At 42.2% G+C, this 13,166-nt stretch overlaps 1 protein-coding gene across 15 annotated transcripts in view; it reads left to right on the plus strand.

Moving 5' to 3' along the window:
* The window catches only part of CACNA1A (calcium voltage-gated channel subunit alpha1 A), a 261,713-nt gene that overhangs the window by 109,785 nt on the left and 138,762 nt on the right, over window positions 1–13,166 (plus strand). For all 15 annotated transcript variants that reach the window (XM_077924402.1, XM_077924392.1, XM_077924388.1 and 12 more), the window contains 3 exons: window positions 10,158–10,249; window positions 11,533–11,685; window positions 12,807–12,994. In XM_077924402.1, the coding sequence (XP_077780528.1) occupies window positions 10,158–10,249; window positions 11,533–11,685; window positions 12,807–12,994 (433 nt within the window). The remainder of the gene's footprint in view (window positions 1–10,157; window positions 10,250–11,532; window positions 11,686–12,806; window positions 12,995–13,166) is intronic.

Genomic DNA, 13,166 nt, shown 5'->3' on the forward strand with positions numbered 1-13,166 from the left:
GGTTCCAGATGCGGCCATCCTGCCAAGTGCTCCTGTTCCTCCTCTCTCTATGGGTTGTATGCAGTGTTAGGTCCATTAATTCCAATGGGTCTACTCTGAGTAAAGCTTAGTTGGCTACAACCCTATGCAGTATTTCTAAATCGATATATGACTACAAATTGTTTGGTTGTGTGCATATTTATCTTCTGTGTATTTTTTCCAGATCGTAGAGAGTATTTTTGTTACATTTGGGCAACTGTGGAAATTAAGCAGGGGGACTAAACTGCTGTTGCACAATAAGCAATCATGCTTGCTTCTTCTGTATTTTGTAATTGTTGATCAAAATGACTATTGGGGATGAATTTGGGCATTTGTACAGCTTCTGCTCCAAAATGGAAAAAGAAAAAGCCCCCTCCCAGCACAACTCTTTTGTTTTGAACCGGGGGTGGGGGAGGATATATTTGATTCACACAATTGCCATGCAAATATCCTTCCTGTAATTAGAGTAATGGCATGATCAGCCCACAGCAATGTAATTCTGGACCACATCATGCCCACATTGCTTCCTCTTAGAGTTTCAATGTGAATGACCCTAAGCAAATGCAGGGCACATGCACAAAACAGTGCAGTTGTAGGTAGCAGATCAGGTGTGCGTCACAGATATCTTAAAACGGCACTAACCTGTGGTGCCAGTTTCCAAGTAAGGCAAATAGGCCCTAAGGTATATCGTTCATTTATCTCTTATATTTCTGATATTCAAAACCCATGATATCCAGCACGGTTCCATAATGTATTCAACTTCAGCTGCCCAGTTCCTGCACATTCCTTGATTACTGGACCCCTATCCAAGACAGTTTAAGGCTTTATGCTGCGTATTTCTGGGAATCCAGAGCTCAGCTTTTAGTATTGCAGCATAGCTGATGAGTCAAAAGATCCTCAGCGAAATGACTTTTCCTTTCCTGTGCTCCAGCTGAACTCCTGCTTTGCACCAATTTGCAGCTTCAGTTCCTAGATTTTGCAGACTTCGGTAACCACTCTTGCAGTGTGGATTAGAGTGGATTGCACTACAGTGGTACCTTGGGTTACATACGCTTCAGGTTACATACACTTCAGGTTACATACGCTTCAGGTTACAGACTCTGCTAACCTAGAAATAGTGCTTCAGGTTAAGAACTTTGCTTCAGGATGAGAACAGAAATCGTGCTCTGGCGGCGCGGTGGCAGCAGGAGGCCCCATTAGCTAAAGTGGTGCTTCAGGTTAAGAACAGTTTCAGGTTAAGAATGGACCTCCGGAACGAATTAAGTACTTAATCCGAGGTTCCACTGTAGTGGAAACCCAGAAGTTGCAGTGAGCCACAGCATAGAAAAGTCGAAACCTGCCAGAAATTGTATATGTGTAGGCGTGTGTGTGTGTGTGTGTGTGAGAGAGAGAGAGAGAGAGAGAGAGAGAGAGAGAGAGAGAAAGAGAGAGAGAGCACCTGGCAGGGTGCAGCAGCGGAAGATAAAGGAAGACTTGGGAAAGCACCAGCAGGTGCATGGGAAGCGTTTCATGTGGCCCGCACTGTAGCCTGAGAGCTCAAGAGTGTCTTGCCAGACAACTCCTTGGGTTGGCCCAGTGGAAAGCATGCTGCTCATCACCTTCCCTGCCAACACAGTTTCCCCTGTTTGACTAGCACTTCCACACTGCCCTTTGCTGCTAGGGGATATTTCCCTAGCACAGTCCTTGCCCCTCGTGTGTTTTCTTAAAGCTTGGGGAGAAGAATGGGATTGTTCTGTCCGATCACCAGGTTTCGTTTCTGTTCTTGTTTTTGCAAGAGGGAAGTGTTTCTAGCATGGATAGAGACTCTCCTCCCTCCTGTGCCCTCTTGGATTCCTTCATGTGGATGCTGCTGCTGCTGCTGCTATTTCCACCCCACACCTTTTAAGACTCACCCTCACAAAGCAGCTTATATTAAAAACAACCGACAAGACAAGTAGCAGCATAATATGTACCTTAATATAACCCAGTGCTCATAGGTTGTTAAATGCATATTACTTCGTTGTTTTCCTATTATTGCTGTTGTTTTTAGGCACGGCTAGAGTTACCTTTCTGTCTCCCGGTAACCACCTGCTGGGGGTGCACAATTCAAAACTGAATTTCAGACAAGGAGAGTTTTGAACATCTCCATATTACCCGGCAGCTGAACTGTAATCTCTGCACCACATGGTGGAATGGGAAAGAGCCGTTCAGCTTGGGCTTTTTAAGCAGAATATTGTAAAGGAGAGGAAAGGGACCAGGATGGCAGTTTCCATGAATTAAAAGCCTCAGTCTCAGATCTAGAATCTGTAGGTTCCAGATCTCAGCTTTTCTCAGAACTGCTTGGGCAGCCTGAGCAGCTCAGTATCTCTCTGGAGCCTCAGTCTCCTATCTGTAAAAGGGGGAGTACGGTATATCAGAGAAGGATTCTGTATATGAAATGCATGCAGAACACAAATGATATCAGCCTCATTAATTTCATTGGGGTTTGGGGTGGGATTCAGTGCTATAAGCCATTCTGACACTTCCATGTAGGAAGGGAAGGATCAGATATAAGGATTTTTAATAGCATAAAAATGCTTTGAAACTTGGGTTAATTTCCCCCTGTTTCTTAATTATTATTATTATTATTATTTAAAAAAAAATCTATTTTGTTCCCCTGTTGTATACTGTTGGGTTTCTTTCCCATACCAGAGATTTCTGTACTGTAATGCATTTAGTTACATATGGCTTCATCAGCTGCAGTGCAGCTGCTAACTTTTCTGGGTGATACTTGCAACCCAATTATGCCCCTTAGTGGGAAGGATGTGTATAAACTGCTCTACCAGACTAAATTTCTGCTATTTACTCCATGCTTCAACCAACAAAGTTTGGGATATAGGAATCATGTCAAACTCCTATAAAGTGGTGGATTAGGAATGAGGCAATTTAAAGTACAAGATGGGTGGTAGGATTGCCAGTGTCGTCCCGTCCCCCCCCCCCCCGGCCCGCCCCAAGGTCTCCTATGCCTTGAAAAATTGCATAGCAAATTGAAGAAGTCCATCTTTCCCCATTGCTTCATATGCATGGGGGGCATTCACCTGCATTTTACTTGCCATGCAATTTTTCAAGGCACAGGAACTCTGCCAGGAAAGAAAAAAATGGCAACTCTAGGTTGCCTGACTCATTTTGCACATGAACTAGTTTGCAGTGGCAGGCAAAACCGAGAGATGGTTAGGTATGACTCAGATGATGCACTCTCATAGAGAGAGAGACCTCTGTTCAATTGCCAAAGGAAGGAGCAGATTCCTGGAGCATGGCAGTGGGCCTGATTCAGGCTTGTCCTAAATGGTTCTCGTGCTATAGAGAGCATGACCCACTAGGATTATCTTTTGATCCTTTCATTTGCAAATGTGGGCCAAACCTTCATGTGAGAATGGGAACCTTGGTGAGTGATGAAGATTAACCTTTTCCCTCTGTCATGATCCTGAAGCTTCTGTTTGCATCAGGTGGGGACCTCCAATTGGCACTAAGGCAATGCATATACTATACATTGAAAGCACACAATTTCCCCTAAAGAATGCTGGGAATTGTTGTTTGTTAGCACAGGGATGGAATTTGGCAATATGGAGCCCTGAGTGAAGACAAAATTTGCCCCACCCAAATATTTATTATTTTCACAATAATTCCTTTTGGTACTTTGAGTAGGTACCCATATAAATATAGGTGGTATTATTAATATTATTATTACAGTGGTACCTTGGTAGTCGAACGGCTTGGCTCCTGAACACCACAAACCCAGAAGTGAGTGTTCCGGTTTGCAATCGGCAATTGCAACACGGCTTCCATAGGTTCCAATTGAGTGCAGGAAGCTCCTGCAGCCAATTGGAAGCCACGCCTTGGTTTTCAAACTGTTTCGGGAGTCGAACCGACGGATTAAATTTGAGAACCAAAGTACCACTGTATTATTATGTTCCCCCTCGGTTGTTGCCCTGTGCAGGGGAACCACCCACACCACCCTAAATTCGACACTTTTAAGGGTGCTGGGAATTGAAATTACACTTCTCAATATTCTTTGATGGAAGTAATGTGGTTTAACACACTACAGCAATATAGTGTGTTTATCATGAGTAACAGTGGGACTTCCTGATTTCAGTGGGACTTTCTTGACAGTGTACTAGGATCACAGACTTGAACTGAAAACTATTCAAGATGTTGACATTCTCATCTGCCTGTCCTAAGAGGGTCTGCATTTTGGTGCTGACATAGAGCTGCTGCTGTTTTCTAAATATCCTTTATATAGACCTGTAATGGGGATGGATATAGATATAGGTATTTCACTATGCCCAATACTGAGCCATGGTGGTTTTGTGATCTTTTGGAGATGATACACTATGTAAATTAGTGATGGCTTGGGATACATGTGAATTTACACTGCAGGAGCCATTTTTGCCACCTTCCCCCTCCCCTTACTGAAGGGAAGGTGACAATAACTTCACCCAAAGCTTTTTTCAGGGCAGGCTGTTTAACACCCAGCCTGCTATAAATATTCTCCTGATGATCATATTTTAAAAGCATCTATAGCTTTGGTGCCCTTGATAATTCTGTAATTAAAAATAGAAAAATGCAAGACTGCTAAGTACCAGCTGGTGGCTTGTAAACCAAACCTATACATGCTTGCTGCTGGCTTCAACAAGATCTGCACCTCTTTGGCACAACACTGTTTTGGGTTAAATGGCTTTGGTGCAATTTGTTTATCAGTTGATTTTAACAATACATTATTGACATATGACATGAAAATAATGCAAGCCTTTGCAGAATGGTACTTGGGTGTATGATTTTTTATGTCTATTTTCCTCCCCTTTTCCTCTTTTTTTAATAAATCCCTGGGCAATTTATGCTGAAGTTTAACCCAATGCTGACTCTGCTTACTCTCCCTCTAGTCTGACTTTGAGTGTGTCTGAGCAAGACAGAATGTTATATAAACCCAGATCCAGGCCTGTGCATTAGCGTGCAGGGCAAAAGAATGCATATAAAATCAAGAACTCAACAGCAGGACAATCATACAGGTTTTGCATCTCTTTAAACACCTCAGAGACTAGGCATGTGGCATGCCAGTTCCAGTGGTGTGCTCTGAAACACAGACGTGGTAAACCTCATGGAGGAACAATTTCAGAATGACTTCGTTCTCCACACTGCACACTCATGGCACACACTAACAGCTCCCTCTGACACCGAGTTGCAGCTTTTACAATGAGTGAATGCTCTGATAAAAAGTGCATGCTAACAGAATCGGATTTTGCCCGGGCTTGTAGTTCTTCCATCCTGACTGCAATTCTGCACATAGTTCTGCCCTCCCAGTGACATATCTGACCCACGAAGTTCTGGAGCAGCGAGATTGATGGGAATACAACCCATCACTACTTCTTGTCCGTAGTGAGCTCTATCCATGCAAATACTAGGGAGGATTTTTTCCTAGTGGATCTCTGTGGGGCTAAACATTGCCAGAGGAAGGAATGGCAATCAGAAGAGTCTAGAAATGTAGGCTAGTAGGCAATAGAGTCATTGTGACTTCAGAATGTCTCTAACCTAAGTAGTACACAAGAAGAGACTGGTTGGCTTTGAACAAAGACTTTCCACTGTGGCTAATCAGATGCTTTTGGGAAAGATCACAAGTGGTACTTTGCTTCAGTCTCCCCAGCAACTGAAACTCATAGGACTACTGTCTCTAAACATGGAAATGCCATACAACCATCATGGTCAATCGCTGATGCATCGTTAATGAATTTGTCTAATCTCCTTTTAAAACCACAAAACCTGAGATCTTCACCAAATAACTTGGAAGTGAATTTCATAAATTTATTATGCACTGTGTGAAGAAGGTACTGTCTTTTGTGCTTCAGCAGCTGGGAATGCAAAAGAGGGGCAAAAATCAACAGCCTAAGGCAAACTGAAAGATAGAAAAGTTAACTATTTACTCTGACTAACGTCAGGGTAGTAATGTCGTTACTATGGTCTGATATTTAGACGTGTCCAATGAAAACAGGTACACATTCAAGAGGTGGTCAGGTATTAAAAGCAGGGGGGGGGGCAGAATTTTCACCATCCAAGATTGAACCAATTTGTACGTGCCAAGATGGTTCAGAGTAAAATTTGGATATTGTAGCAAATATTTTTTAATGAAAACTTATATTTATGATACCTTACCCCATACCAGCTGCTAAAAAGTTGTACGCTCCCCACTCTGTTGATGAAATTTAGGCACATTTGGTAGGTTTGTAAAAAATAAAAAAAGAGAAATTTTGGGTTGCTCTTACAAAGAAAAATGATAAGATCATAGGATATAAATTAATCATGGATCCCACAATTATATTATCAGAAAAACTGAATGAGGCATTACCAAAAAAAATTAAAGGAAAATGGTGGGGAATATGTTGGCAGCAGCACAGATATTGATAGCTAAATGTTGAAAGAAACAGCAAAAGTCATCTGTGGGGGAATATTGAAAATATATTTGGCATACAATATTAATGCACAAAGTATTTTATAATAAACTTTAATAATGAGAAAGGTGCTTTGTAAGTGTGAATTTATTTCATAATGGACTCTTAAAACTTGATATAAAAATATTGGGAAATCGGTTTTGAAAGTTATATAAGATTGAAAATCATGCTCATTTGTAAAAGAAAGAACTGTACTGGTGTTATTTAATTACAAAGCAATTCTGTTCTATATTAATCCATTATTATGTAATTAGAGAAGTGTATAAATATATGATTAATAGATTTTAATAAATCATTGTTTAACATAATGATATAGTGTTGTACTATATCACACAATGATAATTAACTGGAATGCTTATGTGATTTTTTAATGAAATAAGAGTTTATTATTAATAATAATAAATATTCAGTACAGCAATACATAGGATGGAGGGAGAGTGGAGGTTGAAACATTACACTTCATAATAGCAAGGTAAGGATGTTCTGCTGTAATGTGTGAACATTACATATTTCACATATGGCGCTTTCCCATCCTGGTTCTGTTGGCCACAGATGGTGTGTGAAGCTCATGAATTTCATAAGTTAAATCAGGGGTGGGGAACCACTTTCAGTCCATGGTCCAGACTGAAACCTGGCCAACCCTCTGGGCTCCTCATTCCAGTAGTGGGTGTGGCAAAAGCTGCGGGGTTACTATCAAATGTACTTTGCATTTGATTCTCCCTTTGTTTTAGGGCAGTTGTACATAAAACATGTAAAACATATGCAAAATACTTAAAAATTTAAAGTCTAATCCAAGGAACATCACAGAAAGTGGTGAGGCAGATCAAAATAATTGTCAGTTGGCACCATCATAATGTCATATGATTGGCAGAGGTTGCTAAAAATGGACCATTTATGGGCCATTTGGAGGGGCTCAGTGGGCTAAATCAGGCTTGCAGGATCCACAAGTTTCATACTGCAGACTGCAGCAGAAATGTGGAAAGAAGCTCAGTACATGTCCTGCGTCGTGTTTTCCCGCTTCTGTGTCCTGTATGAGCTACCTGCAGTTCAGGGTCTCTAGGCAGAAAATCTCCCCCCACCTCAGCTTGGGGTATGAGAACTGCACATAAACGCCAGGAAAAAATGCTGCCTTGTAATGTAGGTGCCATATATTTTTCAAAGCAGATTATGCCAGTTTAGAGTTAGTGAGTTCTTTATCTTTCTTCCCATTTGTCTGAGACTGTGGCATACACCTTACTTTCTCCCCCCCCCCCCCGCAACTGCTGAGTCACATGGCCAGAGTAGATAAGTGGTTCCTAATCAGAGTTGCTCATTGAGCCCATCTGAGTCAGCTTTTTAATTACCATAAGAAAAAGATAGGAACACAGCAAGAATAACTTCTAATTCCAGAGCCCAGAGATCTCATTACAACGCAATTACTATCCTCTAAAATGTAACCACTTTTAAGTTAGGAAAGGCAGGGAAAAAGGGTGGGGGGGAGGGCTGCTTAACTAAAAACCAGGGAAAGGATGCTAAGATGCTTGCCACATATTTATGCCGTGTATGGTGTGTTTACCTCTTGCCCGTGTTACGATGATCCTGAATGTAATTGCAGTAAAATGAAGAGATTATGATAACAACCATCATCATATTATTTCATAGCACTAAACCAATTGCAGGCAAAGTTCTTGGGATCCTTCCCAGCTGTTGGGAAGGAGTAGTGGATTAAATTAACTGAAGGCAGTTACAGAGAATGATGATTACTAGCTGGAAAAGAAACGAAGGTCAGCAAAAGAGATATATAAAGTGTTGTTTAAACAGGAAGGTTGGGTTGCTTTCTATGCCCATGGCAACAGAATATCCCCCCCCCCCATATTTTTAAAAAAATATTTATATCCTGCCTTTGAGGCAGTTAACAGCTAATAAAATCATTTTTTTTAAAGCATTTTTAAAAAAGCAAGCAATTATTGGTTCATTAGAAACCACCTTGTTAAATGAACCTATTTAGTCTGTTTGTTGTCTGTTACCTAAAAGCACAGAGAGGAAGTAACCTGAATCTTTGAGTGGACACAAGCTAAGGGCTTCTTTGCACTGACCAACTCCTACCTCTAAGCAGTTGTTGGCCCACATCAGCCATGCATATAGCCGTAGCCAGGATTTATTGGGGGACTGACGGACAGGATTTACTGGGGGAGTAGAACCAAGTTGTCTGCGGTGCAATTGGTCACTTAAAAAGTGAAGGTAAAGGACCCCTGACCGTTAAGTCCAGTCGCAGACAACTCTGGGGTTGCGGTGCTCATCTTGCTTTACAGGCCAAGGGAGCCGGCGTTTGTCCACAGACAGTTTTTCCAGGTCATGTGGCCAGCATGACTAAACCACTTCTGGTGCAACAGAACACCGAAACCAGAGCAGCACACAGAAACACCATTTACCTTCCCACCAGAGTGGTACCTATTTATCTATTTGCACTTTTTGGCGTGCTTTCAAACTGCTAGGTTGGCAGGAGCTGGGACCGAGCAACGGGAGCTCACCCCGTTGCAGGGATTCGAGCCGCCAACCTTCTGATCGGCAAGCCCAAGAGGCTCAATGGTTTAGACCACAGCTCCTCCCGTGTCCCTCTATTGGTCACTTAGTTAAGCATTTTTGTTTATTTACTTGATTTGAAATGTTAGCATGGGCCAAGATGTACATCCCTGGAGAGCAACCTGTTTTCCTGGAGGGCCACTTTGGGACGTGAGCGGGTGATTTTGGCTAATTCTTGAACTCCAGTCCATAAGTTTCTCTGCCAGCAAATTGGGTTGCCACTGACAACTTTGGTTTCTGACCCCTAGTGTACATTGGATGCAGCAACATCCATTCTTATGATTGCTGCAGATGGAGGGTGGGGGTGGGGTGGGGTGTAAGGCTGCTGTGACTGCGGTATTCACTGACAACTTTACCCATGTGTAGATCAGTTCACAGTAATACTTTCTTGCCTGATTGTGGGTACATGTGATTTTTGTCTTTGCATACAGTCTAGGTTTCAGATGTAATTTTTAAGATTTCATACAGATAAAATAAAAAAGGATGTGCATAGTCCCAAGGGGTTCCCCTCCCTTGTGGGAGTAGCCAACAAATACCTATTTCCAACTCAACAGTCCCTGGATACAATCTATTCTTTCATATAAATGATACATGGGCCAGATAGAAATTTGGGGACTATGGTTTTCCTTGATAAAATGGTGATTAGGAAAGGGGTTAATCCCACTTCCTAGGTGCTATACTCCTCATCTGAATTGATTGTCCTTTAATGGAAGCCTGACATTCAACAGGAGAAACTTCCCGGCATGTAAATTGGTGAGGAAAGCTTCCTAATGTCTGTTCATGAAACTATTGTTAATGACACACCTAAAATTTGCAGTATTTTTGTACTCTTTTAATACAATTAATGTGTATTAGTGGAATGGTGGAGCTAACCTCTATTAGTTATTGTGGATTCAGAATAAAGGAACGATTGCTATTAATCCTCAGGAAATGAGTATATCGTGCAGACATCCTTAGAATTAACTTCCAGATGCTTTTGGAGAAGTCCAGATTCCTTCGAAACAGTAGCAGGCTGGATTTCCACTGCGTTATTGGGGAAATCTACTTTTCTTCCTACTCTGCACTGTTGAAATAGACCAAGTTCTCAGCACCAACACTTCCTCTTTATTTCTCTTACAGCATTTTGGCAACAGTCGGCACCGAATTTGACCTGCGGACTCTGCGGGCTGTTCGTGTGCTCCGGCCACTAAAGCTAGTGTCGGGAATCCCAAGTGAGTTAAGTGCACTCTTCATGTCCTGCAGCTCACCTGTAACTTATTTGAAGCACCCACCTTAGCATCTTCCTACAAGATATAACGACTGACCCAGGCAGGGGTTCTCGTCTTCCTGTGGCCCCAGTATCAACCTCTGCCCACCACCTCCTGGGAACCTACAACTTTTCTTGCAGCCTTCCCATGCAACCCATATGAACCAGCTTGAACCCTGTGATCATCATCAGAGGGCCTTCTTTGTGTGCCTCTTCCTAAAGAGGCAACATGAGAACAGGCCTTTTCTGTGGTTGCTCCCCATTTGTGGAATGTTCTCCCTAGGGATGCTTGCCTGGTGCCTTCATTGCATTTCCTTAGGCACCAGGCAAAAAAGTTTCTTTGTAGCCAGGCTGATTAACATTCTATGGTTTTTAAAATGTGTTTGAGGGAGGAGGGTTGTTGGTTTTTTTATGTACCTTACATTCTCATATATTATTTTTATGTTGTGAACCACCCTGTGATTTTCAAATGAAAGGTGATTTACAAAATAAGTAAATAAATAAATAACCCAATGCCTAATCAAAGAATCTGTCCTCTCCCTGTAAAACCCAGACCCTAATCCTAGGGACACCTTCCCAGAAGTAAACACCACTGATCACAGCAGGACTTACTTTTGAGTAAACATACATAGCATTGCACTGCCACCCCTTATTCTCCTCTAGGCTCTACATGTAGGAACTAGAGCATCAGCCAGGAGTATGGCATCATTGGATATTATTCCAAAGTTCTTGAATGCTAAGAGCGATGTCTAGAACTTGTGGAGTTTCCCATTTGTTTCCATGGGAGATATTTGGAAATAATTTGCATGAATGAAGGCTATTCCAATGCAAGATGGTTATCAAAAGGGACTTGGGAATATCCACATAAATTCCATACTTGGGAAGATCTTGTGACCTTCCAAAATGGCTCTTGCTTAATATCAGCCAGTTCAGGCTTCTTTCTTATTAGGATCTCTTTCCTCTAGGCTTATGGCCTCTTCTGAAAATATTATGTAGCAGAAAAAGAAATGGTCATAGATTATAGCCACATGCTGTACAGAATGAGGAATTTGTTTTCTCTCATTCTTCTGTCTCCACTACTTATGAATGCAATAAACAGGGAGTGAATTCTAGGTTAGGGGGAATTTGCACAAAGCAGGGAGCAGTGGTCAAGTCCCTCCCTGCTCCTGTTGAAATTTAAGTACAGTATGCATACTTATGGATCTGCCTTGTGATAATCCTGCTCTGCGCTCTGTCTTTTTCTTCTAGGTTTACAAGTCGTCCTCAAGTCCATCATGAAGGCCATGATACCTCTGCTGCAAATTGGCCTCCTCCTATTTTTTGCAATCCTTATTTTTGCAATCATAGGGTTAGAATTTTATATGGGGAAATTTCACACCGCCTGCAAGGATATTATTACAGGTAGGTAAAGAGCATCTGTTTCTCTGTGTCTGCTCCTCATCCTCATCATCCCAAGCTCAGACATAGAAGGCAGTGAGGTTGTTTTGACCCTGGATAATAGGTATCAGGCAAACTTTTTTTCTGCTAGGATTAAGTGAGCCAGGCTGAATATACTGAGTGAGCAAGTTTAGGGCAGGGGTGAGGAACCACTTTGGGCTGGAGGGATGGATCCAAAAAGGGTCAACACTCCTAGGATTACTTTGGTAGGTGGACGGGAACTCCCACTTGCCAATCACCTGATTTCACCTGATCTCCTGTGACATCAGACATTTCCTCTGCCATGTCTCCAAAGGAGGATTTGAGAGTGTACTTAAGAGTTCATGTTAAGTTGTGGGTAGACATAGCAGACGACACAGCAATTCTTCCAAAGCAGCTCTTTATTTGTAAGCTGGAACAGAACTGGCTGAGGAGCATAGTCAGCCTGCTTATATAGAGCTCCCGAAAATGTAACTGTTGCCATTTTCTAAAACTATCCAATCACTGAACGTCACTTTCGATCCTTCATTTGCATAACTATCTACAGTATCCTCCTGCTGGCCCAGGGTGAGAACTTCAGTACATAACAGTTCATTTCTGATAATTTATTTGTGGCTGCTGTTTGCACCTTTCCCATATCCAATGCCCAGTGATTTAAGGTGGGTGAGGCACACCCCAAACAGCCTCTTGAGCCAAACCTGTGACTGGTGGGCCTAATTAGTTCCTTGTTACAGGGTTTCTTCTCCCCCCTCCAACTTGTGTAGGAGAAGAAATGTAGACTGGATAGAAATGCACATGTTAGGTGGTGAGCCTCCTTACAAGATTGACCTCAGGCCAAAACAGCTCTACCTGTTTCTACAGAAGCCAAGTACAGAGAATGCTAATTGACTGATCCCTGTGATATCACCACCTCTCCCCCTTTTCATATAACGTTTTTGTTTGTTTAAAAGAGTTGTGTTTTGATGGGGCTCTTTTTTAATGAATAGGGTGCTGAACAAATGTTCAAGCAACTGAACACTCCATAATGTGCTTTATTACCTGCTCCTGATTACCTGCCTGGCACAGTTGCAGTATAACCAGAGAGTCTCTTTTTCCTCCCTCCACAGATGAAATCAAGGAGGAAGCTCCATGTGGAACGGACGCGTCATCACGCCTCTGCCCTAATGGGACCAAGTGTGAAGAATACTGGCAAGGACCCAACTACGGGATCACGCAGTTCGATAACATCCTGTTTGCCGTGCTGACTGTCTTCCAGTGTATCACCATGGAAGGGTGGACTGACCTCCTATACGATGTGAGTATTATTGTTATTTATTTATACTCAGCCTTCTTCTCTCAGAGGGACTCAAGGCAGCTTACAAAGAAATATATTAAATGGTAGAACTGGCTGTATTGTGGTTCTGTCTGCAGAATGTACCGCAGCAAGAAAAGCAGAAAAACAAGGACTTAAGTACAGTCATACCTTG

This window comes from Podarcis muralis, chromosome 2 (assembly GCF_964188315.1).
Source record: "Podarcis muralis chromosome 2, rPodMur119.hap1.1, whole genome shotgun sequence".
NCBI classification, from domain to species: domain Eukaryota; kingdom Metazoa; phylum Chordata; class Lepidosauria; order Squamata; family Lacertidae; genus Podarcis; species Podarcis muralis.